The 20,659-nt window shown below is 39.7% G+C and overlaps 1 protein-coding gene across 13 annotated transcripts in view; it reads left to right on the top strand.

The window, feature by feature from the left end:
* The window catches only part of PXK (PX domain containing serine/threonine kinase like), a 37,832-nt gene that overhangs the window by 7,389 nt on the left and 9,784 nt on the right, over positions 1-20,659 (top strand). For 12 of the 13 annotated variants that reach the window (XR_012589408.1, XR_012589406.1, XR_012589407.1 and 9 more), the window contains exons 2-15: positions 3,654-3,704; positions 4,373-4,420; positions 9,055-9,241; positions 11,188-11,265; positions 11,431-11,504; positions 12,391-12,465; positions 13,728-13,832; positions 13,988-14,089; positions 14,745-14,906; positions 16,256-16,373; positions 16,814-16,892; positions 19,106-19,154; positions 19,923-20,000; positions 20,402-20,488. Coding sequence is in view for 10 of the 13 variants with exons in the window: in XM_074603330.1 (XP_074459431.1) it covers positions 3,654-3,704; positions 4,373-4,420; positions 9,055-9,241; positions 11,188-11,265; positions 11,431-11,504; positions 12,391-12,465; positions 13,728-13,832; positions 13,988-14,089; positions 14,745-14,906; positions 16,256-16,373; positions 16,814-16,892; positions 19,106-19,154; positions 19,923-20,000; positions 20,402-20,488 (1,293 nt within the window). In the remaining 3 variants the exon portion in view is untranslated. Of the gene's footprint in view, positions 1-3,653; positions 3,705-4,372; positions 4,421-9,054; positions 9,242-11,187; positions 11,266-11,430; positions 11,505-12,390; positions 12,466-13,727; positions 13,833-13,987; positions 14,090-14,744; positions 14,907-16,255; positions 16,374-16,813; positions 16,893-19,105; positions 19,155-19,922; positions 20,001-20,401; positions 20,489-20,659 lie in introns of those variants that run through there. The other variant, XM_074603338.1, reaches the window with a different exon arrangement.

The following is a 20,659-nucleotide window of genomic DNA, read 5'->3' on the forward strand; positions in this document are numbered from 1 at the left end:
AATAGGAAGTATCAGTTTCTCACTGAAACTCGGCATACTGTGGTCTGGTGGTGTATTTCTTATTGTGGCTTTTCTACTATAGCTATTCTTTGACTTTCAATCTCATTATCAACTTTGCGGGGGGGGAGCGGAACAAACCAACAGAAGGGCATTTAGGCTTTTTCATTATTTGTATTGACAAGGTAGTGCTGAAGCAGCCAATTCTTTATTACGGTCAGCGCTGATGGAGAGAGTGTGGTGGGGACTTCATTTTTCCATACAGACAGAATTACAGACCACATCTGGAATCTGGAGAGTGATGCTCTCTTGTTTCAGGTTGTGAACCTGTGGTGTAAAGAGGGGGCTCAATTAGTGCTTTTGGGTGCCAAAGCAGAACTAACTGGATAGGAAAATACTCGAGTCTGTGTGGAAAAAATAGTTGTGGCGCAAATCTAGTTTTGTAATATAATCTTACTGTGAGAATGGGCTCTGAGCCCTGGGTTGTTTGTCCTTAGGCTCTCCAGAAGAGACGACTGTTGTCCTGATCAGAGTGGTTGTATGCAATAAGATGCTTTGACGGTTGTCTAATGAATTTGTGTGTTCTGTCTGCCCGAGGGCCTTTTCTGGGGCTACAACAGAAAAGGTTAATCGCTGGGTAAAGAGTAAGTGCTACAAGGGGTTGAGTAATAACTCTGCTTCTTTCAAAATCCTAGAAAAGATGAATGACCGAACACAGTGAATCATCACTGACGTGGCTTCTCAGAGAAACGGCCAACGTTCCTTTGAGACTTGCTGAATAAGCAGTTGCTGCAATCTTTTGGCTGTGTATGAAGTGGCCTCTTCCTACTTCCCAAAATGCAGCGACGATCACAAAACAGGAAAAGCCACGTTTTCATGGTGACTCTGGGTCTCCAGGTGTCCCTTTAATCGGGTTCTGTCGCACAGTTTCCAAGCATAATTATGCTGGTTGAATTGCAGTCAGCTCCGTGGAATTTTGTTACTATTTATGAGGGTTTGGGCTTCTTGTTTTGCAAGAAAATACCTTAATTATATTTTCAAATAGGTAGGAGAAGAGAATATGGAGAGAGCATGTCAGGCTGACTTTCTGAAAAGAGATACTTTAATTCCGCTGTGGTCGTTATGTGTTTTGGTTTGTGACATCTTGGATTTCTGTCATTTCCACCTAAGCTGCTAGGATATTAAGTATTTTAAATCACTTTGGTTTTCATGCTTACTAGTCTTGAATTTGTTCTTGAGTCTAGATGGTTCAAAATTGCTACAGATATTTGATAGCTGTTGATGATCAAGGATATTTTAAGTAGTGAATTTTAAAAAATGGAATAGCATTTTTGTCTGAGCAGCATTGTGCTTTGGAAGGGAACTCCAGTAAATAAATAATGGATTAGTTAAGGTTGGCCACACAAGGTAAAGCCATCTGATAAGTGTTGCCTTTGCTTCTTGTGTGGAATAGTCATAATTCTTGATCTACGCTACCTACTATTCATGGTGGTAAATGTTAAAGGAGAATTCAATTCTACAAAGGGATTCTATGATGTGCCCCACTTTGTTTGCATCCAATGGTCCATTTATGCTTTTCAGGTACAAGCTTTTAATTTCATTTCATTTGAAAGTGCAGTATTAGTTCTGTGTGGTTCTGAAGGCAACTTCCAAAACCAGAAGACGCTTCACAGTCCCTGAAAGAAGTTACTAATAACTGCCTGTAGTGGATTTTTAACTGGGAAGCTGAATTTATAATAATTCATAGGTCAAACACTTAATTAATTGAATTATCTAGTTGGTATGCAGGTACATGCCAGACAGAGTTATTGTTACAGAATGGACGAATTTGGTGTATAAACTCAAGGTGCTGGAAATGCCTTTGTTGTTATTTCATTATTGTCTATTCATGATAATTTGGAATGCAGCATTAATTTTAATATCTGAAGAAAACGTGCATAATGCTCTGATCTCTCCTTTTTGTTTGTGTAATAACCCTATTGATGTAAGCACTTCAGCAAAACTGGGTGGCATTTGAAATCGAAAAATTATTCAGCACTTTACATAAAATGCCTTTGAAAGTTTGTACCAGGGTGAATGAAGTCATCTGAGCCAAATAACAAATGATTTGCCATGTGATGCCTGCTGCACTGCAGGCGATGGCTGGGTGGGTGCTCACGCCTCGCTTGGCACAAGTGCAAAGAGCTTTTTTGCACGTTCCGGCTTAGAAAGACTGTGAGCCGTGGCTTGAATTTCTATTTGTTTTAGAATTTCTAGTTCTCGCTTTGGTTTTTGCAGCTGCAGGTGTGCGGTGGTCGGTGAGGCAGCCTGGGGGATTCAGTGGTGCTTCGAGCACCGGCGGTGGGTCCTGCCACCCCTGGCCAAACACAGCAGAGAAGATGAACGTGCTTAAAAGGCGTTGGGGACATAAACCGTCCTGCAGTGTCAGACCGATACGGTTGGAGGGAAAGTGTAAAAACATGGGTACCTGCACGGCTTCTTCCCCCTCTTCTGACTCTGCATAGTCTCCAGCTCTCTTCCGTGCTGAGAGTTGCATTTGCTCAGGCAGCACCTTACTTTTTGGCTCTCCATTTTCATGTTTTTCAATGTAAACTATATGGCCGTGGGATTATCTGCATAATAAGACTTGTAAAATAGCTGCATTTATAGAGCTTTGTGTATGCAAGTGATAAAGGAAGTATCTGTTACTACACTTAGCCCGGATTAATTTTATTTCCTTGCTAATTAAACAATATCTAAAATGGAGATTATAGGCTTTCTAGGAAAAGGACTTGCCTCATTTATAATCTTTGAAATGTCAAAAGTGTTTTTAGAGCTGTTTTCAAACTTAAACAGAGGAGGGGTAAACAAAATCACGGCTTCCTTGAAGAATATCTAAGTAGGTGTACAAAATACTTGGTATCTTCTATTCTTGAGATATAAGATAAATCTGAAATAATGATCTTCTTGTATTGACCAGGTAAAAGGTTCAGTGGAGCTTGAAATGAAGAGACTGAAAAGGATTGTGCTTTATTAATGTAATTGTGGTGGGAGAATTATTAATTCTTAAAGTTTAAAAGCGGTTCACTGAGATTTAGATATATCTGCATAGTTAATATATAAATGATTAACTTTAAGCATGCATTATAAATGAAGAATTATCATAATGAGAGACCGATACGTTCTAGTTACTCAAGCACACCCCAAAGCTTTTGTGGTAACCTTTCTTGTACAAAAATAATTAGAGGTTGGGCAGCTGTGGGTATTTACTGGCATTTTATTCTGTTACGATGGCAGCAGTAATTCCTGGGGGCTACTGGTTAGATATTGGAGGTGAGGTGAGGAGAGGTTTCTTCAGCTGTTGTCAGTCGAGATGTGTGGTGAGTATGCTCTTGCCATCTTTTCCCATAACGAAATGAAGCTGTTTGAGTGCTTTACAGGTCTGCAAGCTCTTGGACCTCTCTTTGTCTTCTACTCCATGAAGCAGAGGGAGACAGCTGCTAGTGATGGGTCTGGGCAAACCCAGCCCTGACCTTCACCTCGGCACTTAACATCTGGATCTGAATTTTCTGGTTCTGAACGTTTCCTAATTGAATGGTGGTCACAATTGGAGAAGTACCTAAAAACTTTCTTCAGCTCATTAGTTCTCATTTCTAATAACTCTTTCCTTTTATTAGGAATACATAATCCGTGTTCAGAGAGGAGTTTCAGCAGAAAACAGTTGGCAGGTAATTTCTTAAATTGTGGATTTCTTTAAACCAGGATGCCTTTTTAGGAAGAATTTGAAAATTGACTCTTCCTAGATATTAAATTTGAGCTAGAGAGGGAAATGTTGGTTTGGAATTGAGAACGTGAAGTGCTTGAATACTTTTGGTCAAAAACTAAGAGAAAAACAGCATTGCTGCCAGCTACAGAAGGCATGTTGTCTGCTGCTATTGTGGAAATTCCAGGGAAAAAGCCTGTGATGTGTTACTACTTGTGTTGGTACAACCATAAGTTAAATCTCAAATGCCAGTTTGCCTTCCTTAGTGCTAAAATCACAGCCTTGCTGATACACGACCAACGAAACCTGGAAGTAATAATGAAGATGACTATGAAAAGTTGATATATCTAATATGGCAACAATGCTTTGTTTGCAGACAACTTTGCTTGCAAATTTTTTTTTTTAGCTGTTTTAAGATAATGTTTAGAAATGCATTTTTGATCTGATAGGATTAAAAACTTTTCTTTGCTCTCTGGCAACGCGACATAAATCTGGCAGCTACACATTTGTACAAAAATGCTTAAAAGAACAAGATTATAAATGGGAATTACTTTTCTCCGATGGGATTTTGAAGAGTAAAATGCTAATGGGAAAAGTAATATGTTTCCTGAACTTTGTCTTTATATTTTGCAGATTGTGAGGCGATACAGTGACTTTGACTTGCTTAATAATAGCTTGCAGGTAACTTTCACCCTTGATATATAAATATAAAATGTAATTTAGAAGGATATATTTAAAATGGCTTGTGACATTTTTATATACTGCAGTGAAGAAAAACCACAAATTCGCATAGCTGTAGGAGAAACTTGTGACTTCAAATGCAACTTGAATGTATACTACTTCACTCTTATGTTTTCTCTTGTAAAATTTTAATTTTAGCATCAACAGGACCAATTTATATAGAAGTGGAGGAAATTGGCAGATACTGAATCTTTTCCTTCAGTACTGTGACTTGTTCCGGTTTTATGTATTATTTGTTCCCCCTTTGATTCGAAGAAAGCCAAGGCACATACCAACCTTATAAATCCAGCATTGAAGCACTACGTGCCTCATTATTTATATTGGTCTAAAAGCACTACCAGATGCTGCTTATCATGTGATGGTTCTCTGTATCACTGGAAAGCGTTCCTTAGTTAAACACTGGACTTACTGTGCGTTTTCTTTTGCTTTTTCAGACAATTATTTCTTTTTAGTTTGTGTGGGAAAAAGCAGGGCATATGAGTGTGTTTGGGAAGAAGGGGGACGCAGCAGTGGCTAGCATCTACAGGAGTGAAACCTGTTACACAGGATTTCCATGCAAGCAAGATAAAAAGGGAACGCTTTTGCAATTTGAGGAGAGATTTTTGTGATTTTGAAATTTTTTTTTCCTCTGTTAAATGTTGTGTGAATTCAAGAGCTTAATACTGCTTCCTCTCCCTCCCCCCAATCAAATCAGCTATCTGCTTGATGAACCGCAGTGGGCAAAAACGTCTAAGGATGTTGAATTGTCCACTCTGATAGTCTGCTATAACTGATTCCTATCCTAGAAGGTGGATAAATTAGTCATAATTCAACAGAGGCAATGTGGTTGCATTGTGGAATTACTTTATTGAATGTGCAGTGGCACGTAGGAACTTGATTTTTGTGACCTAGAAACCTCTTGTGTGATGTGCTGAATAAATGCAATACAAAGATGCCTCCTGCACCAGAGAAATCCAAGATTTAAGATTAGATAAGCACCCATGGGAAAACAGGGAAATGAGATGGTACGTGTCCGTCACAGTACATAGTGGTCATTGTAGTCTTAACCACAGTCAAGTTTTGATAGAGATGGGACAGAGAATTTTGAGAAAGTTTTAAAGAGAAGAAAGATTTCACTTTTGTAGCCACCTATAACAAACTCCTCTTAACTGTGGGGAATAGAATGTGTTAAGGCATGAAAAAGCTTTGTTGCCTTCTCATTTAACTTTCAAATGAAACAGCTTTAGTAGAAAAGGCAATGCACCTTTAAGACTTAAAATTTAGAAATGGCAGGTACTGAAAGGTTAGGTCTATGTGGAAGGTCTAGAAAGTGAAGGTAAATGGGCTATGTATGATGTAGGACAGAAAGAAAAGGCCTTTGTATCTGAGGCAGAGGTGAATGATAAAAGTGGAGGGTTCAGGAATTTATTTGACAGCAACTTGCAGGGTGGGACAAGGAGGAATTTGAAACAAGAGAGAGATTTTTCAGCTGTAAGATACTAAAATCTGGGACAAAAATGTCAGCTCCTTGGGTGGATAGAAAAGATCAAACAGAATCATCAAAACATCCCTCTAACTTGGATAGGAGGGTATGCAGAAGGCGGCTAAATTAACAGGAGGAGTTCATTAGCACTTGGTCTCCTTCAGTGAAAATGACTGCTCACCCCTTGATGTTCAGAGTCCTGTTTCTGCTTTCCACAGTCTGGAAAGGCAAATATGGATCTCAGCTTGGAGACAGCCTTTTCTGGCTAGTACGGAGAGCTGCCCTAGGAGGTGAAATTCTTCATTATATGCCCAGGAGAAGGGCAGGAAGAGAGTTTTAAGCCTTTACCAAAGATGCACAACTCTGCTTTTGACAAACAGCACTGCTCCTCCATCCTAGTTCCACATGCCTGGGCTTGAGAGACAGCAGACAGTAGCTGGCGCGAAGCATGTTAAAATTGGTCTTTTCTCCTACTCTTTTGGAGTTTTTTCATAAAATACACTTTGTGATGCTGGAGTTGAAGCTTGACGTGCAACACTCCTCAGTTCTTTCCATCCAGAACTCTAAGCAACAATATTTCATCACGCTATTCAGGTCCCATGACTTGTTTTTAAACTCTTTAAACTCTCATCTTTTGTATATTGAAATTAGACTAAACAAACAAGTAAACAAAACTCCAAGCAAATAATACACCACCACCCCCCCAAAAAAAAACCCCTAAACCAAAACAATAGTGTAAAGCAATGAGCACTCAGAAAATAGCAAAACCCAATTTCCTTTCTTCAAAACCAAAATGTTGCTAGAAAAACTGCTGGAGCTTCTTTTGGGTGTAAAGCCCCAAGTTCTTCCAGTTCTTGTGGCGTACTTGACCTCTCTGTAGGTTTGGGTGGTTGTGTTTCAACACACAGCTGCAGATGAGTGGGAATGCAATTTTTCTGCTGTTAATCTGGTGCTACCTATGCAATAATCGTAAGGACTGAGCATTTCCAAATGGGCTAGGCTAGGGGATGCAGTCCTACCAAACACGGTGGAAATAACGAGAGGTGTATACCTGTGAGCCTGATCTGCGTCAGAAAGTTTCAAGCCAGGTGCCCTGAACTCTCAGCTATCTCCTGGGTTGAAAAGCTCCTTCCAGGCTGTCCTGGATTTCTTCCCCTTCACTTCTTTGACAGAGATGTGTGGAGATCGTTGGCTGCTCATCTATTTTGTTAAGTGAACTACTTACTGGTACAGTATTCACAGCAAGGTATCTGGCTTTTGTGAAGCATTTTATTGCAGCTTTTGAACAGACATTCCTGAGCGGGCTGTGGTTTGAAGATAAGAACGTTAATTCCCAGGTTCTTCTCTGGCGAAGCCCATCGTGGCTCCAGCGCTGAGCTGGGGCCACCAAGAAGTACCACTGGTGTTTGAAAGCATGCAAGGTCTTTGCAAGGTCAGAACCTCAGTGAGGTGTTCTTCTGTGGCAGACAGTGCTCTCGCTGTGCTCTGTGGTTTGGCAGAGAGCTACAAAAATCTGGGGGTGAACGTTACTTTCTGCTGAAAAATAGCAGATGTGTGGTTTATTGAAGTAAATTTTAAAACAAATAATAGTGGTTTTGAAAACATCTGAACTAGAGTCCTGTTCTCCCTGATGGTAGCTGGCTGTTGGGTCAAGAAGGTAAAGGTGATTGTGAATTGATACGCTTTTCAAGTGAGTAATACCAGAAATGGATTTAGGTTTTGTTTAGAAAATTGTTTTTTAATTGAAGTAAGAGTGGTCTGCCAAATGAAAGTTCTGTGTGCCTCTGCTGTTACAGCCAGTAATTCACCACATTAGTTTTAAGTGGTATATTGTTGCTTTTGGGTTTCTTCCTGGATATACTTTTTTCCCCCTTTGGGTATAAAAGAGCATTAAAAAAATGCTCGGTGGATTGGATGATTTTTATTAACATTGGTAATTCAGGCGTAGTTAGAGGTCTTTTTTAGCCCATAATTTGCAGTCAGAAACAGAAGTAGAAGTGCTAAGGTGGGGGGGGACACACAACTCCTGTGTTCCAGAGAAGGAGGAAAAAAGGAGAGGGATTGCTACTTCTGCCCCAGTTTGTTGAACTAATCCTTTACTTTTTCCAGTAGTTAAAATGAAAGTTGTTCAAACACCAGAAGTCACTGTCTTCTCCCCGGTGGACTGTTTGCTTTAGAAATGAGGTTATTGCATCTGGTGTAATTGATTCCTGCGATACATATTTCTTAAAGATAACTCCCATGGAGACTCAGTGTACCCAAGGCAGGCGCTTTGATCTGCAGGACAACGATGTGTTAACAACATGAAAAAATCATCCTGGCAATTCACATGACGTAATTGAATGCGCAACCTAGTTTTGTTTTCTAAAGCTGATCTCTTTGATCTGACTTACATAAGTCTTTGAATTTCTATACATTTTTTTCGTCGTCCCATTTCGAAGTATATCTCTGATTTTTATCTGAAGTTTTGGATCACTTATGTCAACATAAAACAACTGCTGCACATCCGCTGGTAGACTGCAGCTATTTCTAGGTTGAAAGATGTATAGCTGTTTAAAAACTGTATAGCAATAAATTCGGAAGAGAAAATGGAAAAGTTGCACCATATTTGAAATTATAGATTTAAAATACTGACAGTAAGGGCTTTAAATTACTGATAAAGGCAGTAAAGACAAAGGAAAGTTATTAATCTGCACCTCATGAAATAAGAAGGCATAAATATTATCTGGAGAAAATGGTAAAGTGTGAATTGTTTTGTGCTGTGGTGGAGGTATGTCATAAAAAGGATTTTGCTGAAAACTGTAGCCATTTAGTATCTGAAAGTTTTGTGTAGTGATCTTAAATGCATGACTCACTAGCAAAAAATTATCTTCTTGCATTTTCAGTGTCGTTCCACTTACTAATCTCTTCACAGTGGGATGTGAGCTGTTGTCTGACGAGCTCACCCTGACAACAGTACTTAGAAAAAACATAAAAGCTTGTATATACACAGTACAAAAAGAGTTATCCAGTAGTTAGCTTGCTGCTAAGATTCTTTTACTTTTTGGGTTGCTAGTTTATGTCCCTGAGGCATTTTGAAAGCAAGGTTAGTAATTTTTCTTCTCTTTTTAAGATCTCGACTCTAAGTCTACCTCTTCCTCCAAAAAAATTGATTGGAAATATGGAGCGTGAATTCATAGCTGAAAGACAGAAGGGACTCCAGGCCTATCTCGATGTAATTACTACCCATCACATCCTGTCTAACTGTGAATTGGTAAAAAAATTCTTGGACCCAAACAGCTACTCTGTAAACTACACTGGTAAGTGAGGAATTGCAAAACTGCGTTACAGTTTCGCTTTAGCATGGCTGTATATCTGCCATTAACGCTGGCAAGGATTTACATTGAAGCACGGGGGGGGCGGGTGGGGGGAATAACCTTCAAAACTATCACTCTGCGCATGTGATTATTTATGATAATGTTTCCCCAACTCTGCATGAATCAAGCTGCGATTGTCAAGTCTAAGTATTTGAATTATTTTACAGAGGAGTGATGAGGGTCAGATCTATGTAAGCAGAACTTGGGGGAGGGGGTTTGGTGAGAGTGACATCTACTTTTTCACAGTTTGTGATAAATGGGGGGGGTTGGTGTTTGGAAATTATTTGTCTACCGGAGTGTAAGGTGGAGTTAAGTTTCAGCTCCGCGTTCTGTTAAAACAGCCGATCTTCTGAACACCGAAACTTGTATTCGTCATGGTTCTGAGGTTTTTCAAATCAACAGGAACAATTGTGGTCATCTTGTCTGGCTCCCGCTGTCAGTTTGGGTTGTGAGACTTCCTAGACCTTGTTGTTTGAGCTAGGTTGAGTACTTCTTCAAGGCTTAAATAAGTCACACACCCTCTGCCCCCAAGTACTGGAAAATCACTGCATCCCTTAAAATGATATCCCAGTGATCAGTTCTCTTTGTTATTAAATGTTTCTTCTTTGAATTTCTCTGACTTCAGCTTCAGCCACTGGAAATTGTTAAATATTTGTCTTACAGACTGAAAAAAACGTTTCCTCTTAGTGATGAAACCCACTCTGCAGATTTAGTTCATGGGCAAACTGACTCTTCGCAAAATGCAAAGCTTGTTTTTATAAAAGCAGAGCCTACTGAAGCAGGAACTTACTGCTTCCTTTTCAGTTGTCTTTTTGCTCTCCCTTTTTGTAACATTCTTGTATCTCCAGCTTCAAAGTGCAAAGAACATTTCCCGGATGTTTATGATAAGCTGTGGAGGAGTTGTAAATTATTAGTAACTCTTTAAGGATGCAGTTTGTCGGGCTAATGCTGAGCAAGCAATTTAAATCCTCTAGGAGACACCGTGACTTCTGTGTTAATTCTGAGCGCTTTCATCACAATTGTTTTTCCAGCAAGTTGCAGGGAAGTTAGTAGCAGTCGTCATTGCCTATGGTCTTCGCAAACGCCATCAGTTTGTCATTTTTAAAATAACGGAGCAGTGAGCTGATATTTATTGCACTGTTCTCTCTCTTTTTCCTAGCTTGTTTTTGGAGAGAGAAGATCCAGTGCAGAAAGATCAGTGCACCCTTACCTTTTTGCTGTGTTTCTATGCCAAGATAAGCCATGTTAGAGAAAACTCCGTGTTGGCGTGATTCCCTTTCTCCCCCTGCCGTCACCACTTCTCACTGAGATTTCCCCTCAAATCGCTTCATGAATAAACCAGTTGTGTTCCCAGCTGCGGGAGGATTCAGTAACCAGAAGGGCGACCTCCCCCTCTCCCCTGAAATATGTGCTGGGTCATGATAGCTAGCAAAATACCTTTGCCTGCACAGAAGGACAGCTTAACACCTAGTGAAACAGAACTGATTGGTTTACATGTAGTCATGGAAATGTAGATGCACATTAAAGAGATGTAAAAGTTAGCACTTCTACAGGTATAGCAGAAACATTTCAAGATCTAATGTAGTGTGGGAAATCTTCGCTGGGAGCATTGGATTTGGACTTGGAAATGTAGATCTAGTACAGGTAGAATGCAAACTCAATAAGCTAAGTTTTTTGAAGGCAGCACTTTCTCTGTGGATTTGTGTTTACAGGTTAAAAATGCAAACGTCCTTTAACTGTGTTTTTTATCTGATTTCCTTTTAAAGTGATTTTGCTGACTTTCAGCCTGAATCACTGCAGGCTTCCTTCTGGCATTGAACCTTACCTAGCATGTGGATTATCATCTTAAATAGTCTCTTCAAAACTGTTTTTTTTTTTTTCCTTTCCAGAAATTGCCTTACAGCACGTTTCAATGTTCTTCCGATCAGAGCCAAAGTGGGAAGTGGTAGAACCATTAAAAGATATAGGTAAGAAGAGTATGTATGCATGAAAACTTGTCTGATGTTTTTTTCCAACTATGGGAGTTGTCCTAAGATTACAATACTATCTTTGCTTACAGACCTTGTCCTCCCTGTAAGCCATGTGATTTAATCGTGTTTTAATTAAAGCTGTTGATGACTCTTCTTTTGTAGGTTGGCGAATACGTAAGAAATATTTCTTGATGAAGATTAAGAATCAACCAAAGGAAAGGCTAATGCTAAGCTGGGTATGCATACTTTCATCTCGTACTTAGGTCTTTCTTAATGAACCTGGCTGGTTTCATTTATCTTGACTACCATGCGTGAGTGACAGTGACATAGACTTAACAGCTCCATGTTTTAAAGAGCCTTGAAAGCCCTTAGGTGGCTGCGTAGTGTGGAAACTTCTTATGTTTCTTTCCGCTGGTGGCAAATCCAGTTTGCAGGTTTCTGTGCCTGGTCATTTGTTCCTATTCCTGCACCTCTGTTTCTTCGGTTGTAATGATGCTGACCGTAGTATAAATTTGCTCACTGAAAGTAACAAGGTGACCCTTTTTAAACTGGTGGGTTTGCTTACTCGGATCTTTAGTTTTACTGACCAATAGGCGAGAGAAGCATGAACTGCTCCTTTAAGGTAGACATGTATTGACACCAAATAGTTTGTTGTTGCTAAACACTTGTGTTCCTGTGCTGAAATGTGCTGCCCTCTTAATTATATCAGCGTAGCTGTTTGTGAGACTTCACTGGCGAGCAGATATCACTAAAGCCTGCAGGAGGAGGGAAGGTTTTTTTGCTGGAGAGGAAGAAGGTGGGGGTTTAAGCCTTATCGGTTCACAATGTGCACAGTTGCCAAGTTTGGGGTTGGCAGAGTTCATTCGGTGGTAATAATGCACGTCAGATACTGAGGGAGGAAGGAGGCAATAATACTTATTTACTGTCAGACACTTTGCATTGTGAAACCATGGCCTTATTCAGCCTCTTCAAGTTTCATTCTGTATGTGTGATTTCCTTGCTTGCGCTTCAAAATATACCTTCAAGCAGCTGCCTTAATTTGTGAGAGCAGAATATAGATCACGCTTTCTTTATGGAATGCAACATCTATTATGATGCCATTCTTTCCCTATTTATTTCCAGGCTGATCTTGGCCCTGATAAATACTTGTCTGACAAAGACTTACAGTATGCTGTGAAACTTCTTTCTTCCTGTTCTGTGAGTATTACTTGAAGACTTCTAAATTGTGCCAGCACAAAAGTGCTTGTCAAGGACTGATCTTGCAAAAGCACATGTAGCCTAGCAGACATAGTTTAGAATTTTAGAGTTGCTTTCATTTAAAGATGTGTGAACCTTTTAATTACATTTCCCACACAGTATGAGGTAACGTGTTCTCAGCACAAATAGTAATCCTGCAGGGTTATTACAGGAGATTCAGAGTTGACGTTAATTGTATTTTTTTTTCCTGTTGTGCAGTAGTGTGAGATCACGAGCTTTTATTTCAGCTCCTGAACACTTTTTGGCTGTTAGGATAGTGCTGTCTAGGTGTAATTGCTAACCCGTGTGCTGGGATTATTCTCAGGCAGCGGTGGATAAGGCAGTGCAACGAGTGTCTTTATTTTTTCAGTTCTTTGAACTTAAGACAGGAATATCTTAGTACAGGTAGAGCAGAGGCTGTACAATTTAAGCTTCTGTGCAATGCCACGTTATAAATCCAATAGGTGTCTCTGAAAAACTGGTGTTTGACTCCAAAAGGAGTTTCTCTTTAAGGATGTTAAGCGTGCGAGAGACTGGCTGAAGAGGATGGTGTCTAAACCTCTGGTAACCCTCTGTGCAGTCTCAGAGCTCAGCAGATGCACACAACAGAAGAGGCTGAAAACTAGGCTTTTCAACCCTCAAACCACACTGAAACCGATGTATTAAAACAGGACGTGAACAAGGGGTCTTTTCCTAACTTGCAATTCCAATGAAAGCATGTGTTACATGTGTAATTTATTTCCAACTGTGCTGTCTCATTTGGTTTCACAGAGTTGCAGGAAGTCATTATAATAATTTCTGAAGACATAAAACTGTTATGACAGCTCGTAATGCCGAGTTCCCTTATGTGCCATAGTTGTATAAAACCATGAATGAATTTATTAGCTTAGCATGACTTAAACCTGCAGTAAAGCTGCTCATGTATAAGTATTAATGGGGCTGGATTCTTCATTTGTCTTAGCTGCCAGTATGTTTTGTTAAAAAAAGTTGATGGATTTTTTTAAAAAAATTACTTATATGGAAGTTGAACAATGTTCTTGTGAAGTTTTCTTTGTATTTACTTCAGGTTAAGACTGACGAACTTGAGCAAATGTCACTGACGGAATCCAATTTATTACTTTAAATATACAATTGAGGCAGATCTTTTCTTACTTGTGAATCAAGCAAAAATGAATTACAGAATCTGTCATCTAAAACTTACTTACAGTTTCTTCTTTTGGTAGCATCCTTATATTTACAAAATCACTTTTGCCACTGCCAATGAATCTTCAGCGCTGGTTATTAGACCGTTCAGTGAAAAAGGGACACTAAAGGACCTTATTTATAAGGTAAGGTCTCCCTCCCTGCCCCCAACTCAAATGGTAGAATATTTCCTGGAATGACCACAGGATGTCTTTTATAAAACTGTTTGCCATCTATTGCAAACTAAGACAATAACTGGCTTTTCTGAGCATGATACTTGATATGTGTGTTTCTTTTAAAGGCAAAGCCAAAAGACCCATTCCTGAAGAAGTATTGCAATCCTAAAAAAATCCAAGGTCTTGAACTTCAGCAAATAAAAACATATGGAAGGCAAATATTAGAGGTATTTTTTTTTGCTTTATTTACCAGCCTTTATGATTTAGGCTTTTTTAGGCCAACTGATTTTACTAGAAAAAGTACACAAACTTTTGAGCACACAAGCTTTATTTCAGCAGCAGACTTCAAAGCTAAGTGTAAATTGAGATTAGCTGCTGGGAGTTGAATTTAGATGTGTGCATGTGAGGCCATTCCTGACCAAAAAACCAAAGAAGGCAATTGGTACGTGTGGAGCTTAAGTGGGAGAAAGGTGGTAATGTAGTTTTTCCCTTGTGGAAAAAGTGAAAGAAGTAATTCTTAGCCTACAGAACATGTGCCATAAATTCATTCCCATTAACGTGGTTTGTTTTTTTTTTTTTAATTTTTTATTCAAACTATAATACTCAGTAGAATTGTGAATTTTAGTTTCCAGATCTCTCTGGGAGGCCTCTGTAAGCCTGCTTTGAGGATCAGCATCAAATGTTTGTTTTGTGAGAAATGCTACCAGTGAAATGGAAATGACTAGTCAGCCAAAGATGATGTAGATAGAAGATCAAGTTGAGCAAGAATTCCAAATAGGGGTCTCGTTTATTATGTATCATCTGCTTTAGTATCGGACCATTTAAGATCGTGAGATCATCAGAGCACCTAGTGACAGTTCTTCTGTATTGGATTTTTTTCAGGTATTAAAATTCTTGCATGAGAAAGGATTTCCTTATGGCCATCTTCACTCTGCCAATGTGATGTTGGATGGGGACACCTGCAAGTTACTGGATCTAGAAAATTCCTTGTTGGGACTTCCATCATTTTATCGATCATACTTTTCACAATTTCGGAAAATTAATGTAAGATTCAGGCAATTAATTCAGCTGACTGTTATTCATCCCTTTATCCTCAACTTCAGTTTGTGGAGAACTGACTAAAACGAAAAAAAAAACCACCTCTCTCAACCCCCTTTCTTTTTTATCTGAACTTTTCTCCATCAAATCCCTTTTCTGTTTCCTGCAAATCCCTGTCTGGCTGCCCAGTTTTGTTGCAGCACGTTGGAGTGAGGCTCAGGCCAAAGGTAAGCAGGTAGGAGGGGAGCACAGGTGAGGGTTTTCGTGACAGCAGTGCTGGCATAAATAGAGGTAAACTGCAGTTGTTTTAAGATCTCTTTCTGCCCTGGTCTCGTATGTCATAGGAATGTGCATATTGTCTACCGCACTTTTTCGCTTGTCTGTCTGTACAGTGAGCGCAGCGTATTACTTGGTCTTAGCTGGGAGTAGTCACCAGCCTTGTCTTTGGTGGATACTGTGAAAATTGATTAGATGCTTGCAGACGTCTGGCTATCAAAAGCTGTTTTTTATTTGTTTGAAGGGTGTCTCTGCAGGCTTGCAAAGCAAAATACTATCTTCTTACAAAAATATGAAAACAAACTTGCCCTGTTGCAGCAATACAGTTTTTAGCCAGCATCTTGCCCTGCCTTTAAGTGCTCATTGTAATAAATTCCATACAGCATCACGAGACAGCTGCGTGCTGACCTTGCTAAACAGGTTCTTCTCTGCTGTCAAAGAAACGATCAAAAGTTCATGGTTAGTCCAAATCTGTTAGAGCCATCAAAGCTGTAAGCCTCTTCCAGTAAGAGGAGCCATTTCTGTTTAAACATGATTCAAAAATCTCAGAAATATGCTGTCTGGGAGCTTAGCTTGTTATGTACAGCTTGTACAAACCTAAGGAGGAGTGAAAGAGGCTCTCATAGGTTTGTTTGGTATGTATTTTTGCTGTCTTTTTATCTACCTCCCTGTAAAGTGACAGCTGGTCGTATTATGAATCTCGTTCTTTACTGTTTGGCTTAGCTAGGAAAACGTGCTTGGTTATGATTCGTATCAACGTATGGCTCTGAACTACTTTGTATGAAAAGAGTTTACTACTTTACGCACTTCTACAGGACATGACTATACTGCTGTCCCATTTGTATCATCACGTACAGCAGTAGCTGCTTTTGCTAGAGACGTGAAGATTTCATTTGAGCTGAAGTGCGGGGAAATGGTTGTGGTTACAAACTGTCTTAATGGTTCCTCTTTTCTATCTTCAAATGAGATACGACTCTTTTTCTTTGATGGGTTATCACATGTTTTCAAACTAGTTGTGAAAAACTGATTAGTTCTAGCAAGTTGTGGTTTTATTTTTTTTTTTTTTTGTTCCTCTACAGACTTTAGAAGGTGTTGATGTACATTGCTTTGGGCACTTACTGTATGAAATGACGTATGGAAGACCCCCAGATATGATTCCAGTAGACAGCTTCCCCCCTGCACCATCAGTGTTTGTTGGTTAGTATACAAACGAGAAAATGTCAGTCTCGCCTTCCTTGGGTACTCTTACATTTACCTAAGCTGAAGTGCTGTGAAATAGCAGCCTAACAGCTTTGCAGCCTCTGACCGGAAAGAATTACTTAGTAATTGTTAAAAAACAGAAAATGCGTTCTTCCTGAAGTATGTGTAGCATATAATTATTTTTTTAACTGAGTGATAAACCAGTGTGTAGTAAGTAATTAGATGTCTGGATTCCCTCGCCTCATGTCTAACATTCTTGAAAAGTTTGTACGTGCAATAGTAACACTATAATAAAAAACACGTGCCACAGAGCTTCATCACTTTTTAGCTGATGCAGTACTTCGGGGAACATCGTGCAGCAGTGCCAGATGTTCATTCTAAATCATTTGCTATCCTGCAGTGCAAAAATGTGTTTGTGTTTATTCTTTCTTTGGTAGTGTCTGTGTTGGAATCCATTCTGACCTGTGAAGCTATGAAGAATGGCATGCCAACTGTTTCACGGCTCTTACAGATGCCGTAAGTCTTGTTTTACTTGTTTAATACTCATAGCAATGTTTTCAATTATATTAGGAGGAAGAACCTTTTTGCTCTTGTTCCTTTTTAGAAAGATTTGCTCCTCATTCTGAGGTATGTAGTGTATCCCAAATTTAAAACTGATAGGCTTTATAGAACTCATTGCTTGATAGATGCTCGTTTAACGTTTCTTTCTCTCTTGGTGTGTTGGAGCTGTCATGAATGCATTTTATTTAGCATGGTGCTATGATTTAAATTGATCCAGCTTTAATGTAGTGCAAGCATGATTGAGATCATATACAGATTGTTTTAAAGCATTTAGAATAAGGAGTCTTTTTGCATCTACCCTTCAGACCTACTTCAGCAGATTTTGCTATCGGTTTACCTATGACTAGCAAAATAGATCTCTTGCTTTGCTCAGCAGTGACATTTAGACTGGGTCTGGATATGAAATGTTATGTAGAAGTTCTGGCCGGTTTCGTGCAGGGCTGCCGTAGGGATTCTCTGAAGCATAGACAGAGTATATTTCCTTGCAGGCTGTCCGCCCAGTGATTCGGGGAAGCGGTAAAGGCAGGTACAGAGCAAGACTGGGATGCAGAAAAGTAGCAATGTCAGTGCATGACTGAGCTGGAGCTCGTACCTGTCTGCAGTGCCGCCCTTCCTGCAATCCGGAGACAATATTACCAGGGAAATTGTCTGCTGTCACTGTGCTGTGACATGTCACCAGCATGCTGAGCGTAGAGCCACAGCTCCTGGTGGGGGGTTCTTTTGTTTTTTCTTAATACGAGGTGCCAGAGTCATGACCTTATAAATGACAGATTGCCCATACCTAAATCTGGGTCTGATCTCACACTGTACAGATTGCAGTACGTTTAGAGTGTGCTCCAAGATTCATATTTCCTGGTTGGGAAGAGTCACTTCAGGCTTATCTCAGCCTTCAATTCCTTCTACTCCTCCCTTCCTCTGCTCTTAAAGGAGGTGGGAGGTAGAGAAGAGAATGTAAGCAGGGGAGAAATACTATGAGAGAACTCTGTGACTGCAGGAATATACAGGTGTTAAAAGATGTTGAACAAACAACCCGTGCCCAGCTGTATCTGATACATAGGATATTATACTACATTCCCTTCATACCAGTACTCTTCACAAGTGTTCTATGTAGATGTGCAATGCAATTAATGTAATTTAAATATTTATTAACCTTTATTATAACCATATAGACTGAGTTTCCTTAATTGTGCAAGTACACGTAATCAGAAAGGGTCAGAAAAATGCCCTGTAAACAAGGGTGAACATTTGTAGGTTTTTAAAAAATCTTTTAAAATTTAATTTATATCTGAATTTTTCATGGAATACTATTCTTAGAAACTTGATTCTAGACTTCAATTTGTTTTCTCTAGTGTAGGCCTGTGATAATTTTCCATAATGCCAGCAACAAATAAATCTCTGGAATCTTTATCTCAGAGCCAGGCTTGAGATCTCTTTCTGGGACAGTTTTCTAGTATGTTCTCCAGAGCAAAGTATCGTGAAATGGACTAACCAGTTTATTTTCAGACTACCATTGCCCTCTAGTGTCTTTGTTTTGGATGGAAAAGGATTAATCATTTATGCTGTTGCTGCTGATACCATAGAAGGGAGAGCAAAAGTATTAGAATATTTGCTTTAGTGGCCTTTGCCAGAGTACAGACAAAAAGGTAGATATTTTCAAATGTTAAGTTCACTCATTGATCTTTCACATGGTTCTTGTTAATGCCAAAACAACAGTTGTGCCAAGAGAGTTTTCTCAAAAAGAGCAATCATTTTGTTTAGGTGAAATTTAAAATAAAGTCCCTGGTAATCTTTTGTCATTAAAGAATCCATATACTTTTAAGGAAAAGACATTCTTGTTTTGGGGAAACCCTTCTCTGCCTTTGCTAATTGTGCCTGCTCTATCAGCTTTCAAAATACTTCACACAGTCTTGCTTCTCTGCCATCAGTAGTGGCTACATTCAGGGTGTTGGATGCTGCTAACTTCACAGCAGTGCTTGGAAAATAAAAAACAGTACATAGAAACCTGTTGAAAAAACCCAAGCGGTGGTGTAGAGATGAGGGCAGAGAAGGAAAAGGAGAAAGTGGGAGTTAAGCGAACAGTACCAGTAGTATTCTTGCTGGGATTCTGCCTATCTCTTGGGAATAATATTCCTTTTTTTTTTTTTCTTCCTTTTTTTATCCACTCACAGATTATTCAGTGACGTCCTGCTAACAAACTCCGAGAAACCACAGTTTAAGGTAGAATTGAACCTTGATTTGCTGATGTTTGTGGAAGTGCCAGGCTGCGGGTAGCTATGCATTAATCGACAGATAGGGTAGAGGAGACCTGGCTTTATTTGGCTTTATGGTGATTGCCATCAGTATTTAGATTCCTGTGCTGAATTGTACTCAAGAATCTTATATCACCGCTTAGAAGGCAGGCACGCTGTGACCCATGGGCGTTCAAGTGCAGTTCTTGTCGTGGAGCTCATTTGCATGACTAATGATGGTGCTCTATCTGAGCAGAGGCTGCTAAGTAACATGGGTCCCTTGCAGTGAGAGGAAACGAATTGCTAAGACCTGTGGAAACTGATTTTTGTGAGGTGAGACCATCACCACATTGTTGCCAGCTCCAGCGCTGGGACCTTCAGGGAGCCACATTTGCTCCCCGTGGCGAGCTGCCCCAGAGGACGACTTCTGGAGGGCATGTGCTGTGTCTTGCGTTGTCAGCCTCATGGCAGTTTGGGGATGTGACTGGAGCATCAAAACAGTTAGCTGTCCCTGCCATCAGAGTATCCCTTCCATTATTCAGTGTTTCTTTGTCCCTGCCATTAGATTTGTAGCTAGGTTTGGAGTGTAAAACACGCATCTAGATTCTTTTTTTCTCAGTCACTAAGGGAGTAGTGTCAGTACTTGGGGCTTTAGACGGGCAACAGGATCAGATGAATGGTGAGTTTTGAGCAGTCAAGTTATGTTTTCCTTTATCACGTTTTGTGCTGTGATTTTTTTCCCCCCATTCTCTATTAGATTCCTACTAAGCTAAAAGAGGCATTGAAAACCTCCAAGGAATGCATAGAAAAACGATTAACAGAAGAACAGAAATTGGTAACGTCTGCATTTCTTTACTGTATTTCCTACAGACATTCCATTTCCTCTTATCACTTTTACGTAGGGAAAGTGAGTTTTTACTCACTCAAAGTGATTTTGAGTAATAAAGGCTTTCATCAGCAGATTTGCTGTTGTAGAACAGCTGTTGACTGTATGGCATTTCACTGTTTTAAACGGTGCAGCTTCACAGGCAGTGGCTCCTAAGTTAAAGGATCGTTTTAACTGCAGTAATGAGGCTCCATCCACTACTAGCAACAGTAAAGATAAAAACTAAAGGTGAAAAAAGAAAAACAAAAACTAAACATGTAGTGCGTTTTCTTGCGCCCCAAACATAAGCCTCGTCGGAGAACACTTAAGATCTTAACGTGGTCTTTTTCTGTTTTCCCTTCATTTTGAAGATTCACCAGCACAGAAGGCTGACAAGAGCTCAATCTCATCATGGCTCTGAAGAAGAAAAAAAGAAAAGGAAGATCTTGGCACGAAAAGTAAGCAATCTTTAAATAGGTTTCTCACACAGAAAAAGACGCGTATTTTTTTTGAATGTTTAGCGTGCACGAGCACAGGTACGCTGGTCTGTTCAGGCCTGTGTTTTTCTGTACTATTACCTGGTTGTTTTCGCTTCCGTAGCTGAGCAATACGCTTCCTAAGAACTTTAA

Source organism: Larus michahellis, chromosome 10 (genome assembly GCF_964199755.1).
Source record: "Larus michahellis chromosome 10, bLarMic1.1, whole genome shotgun sequence".
Classification (NCBI taxonomy): Eukaryota; Metazoa; Chordata; class Aves; order Charadriiformes; family Laridae; genus Larus; species Larus michahellis.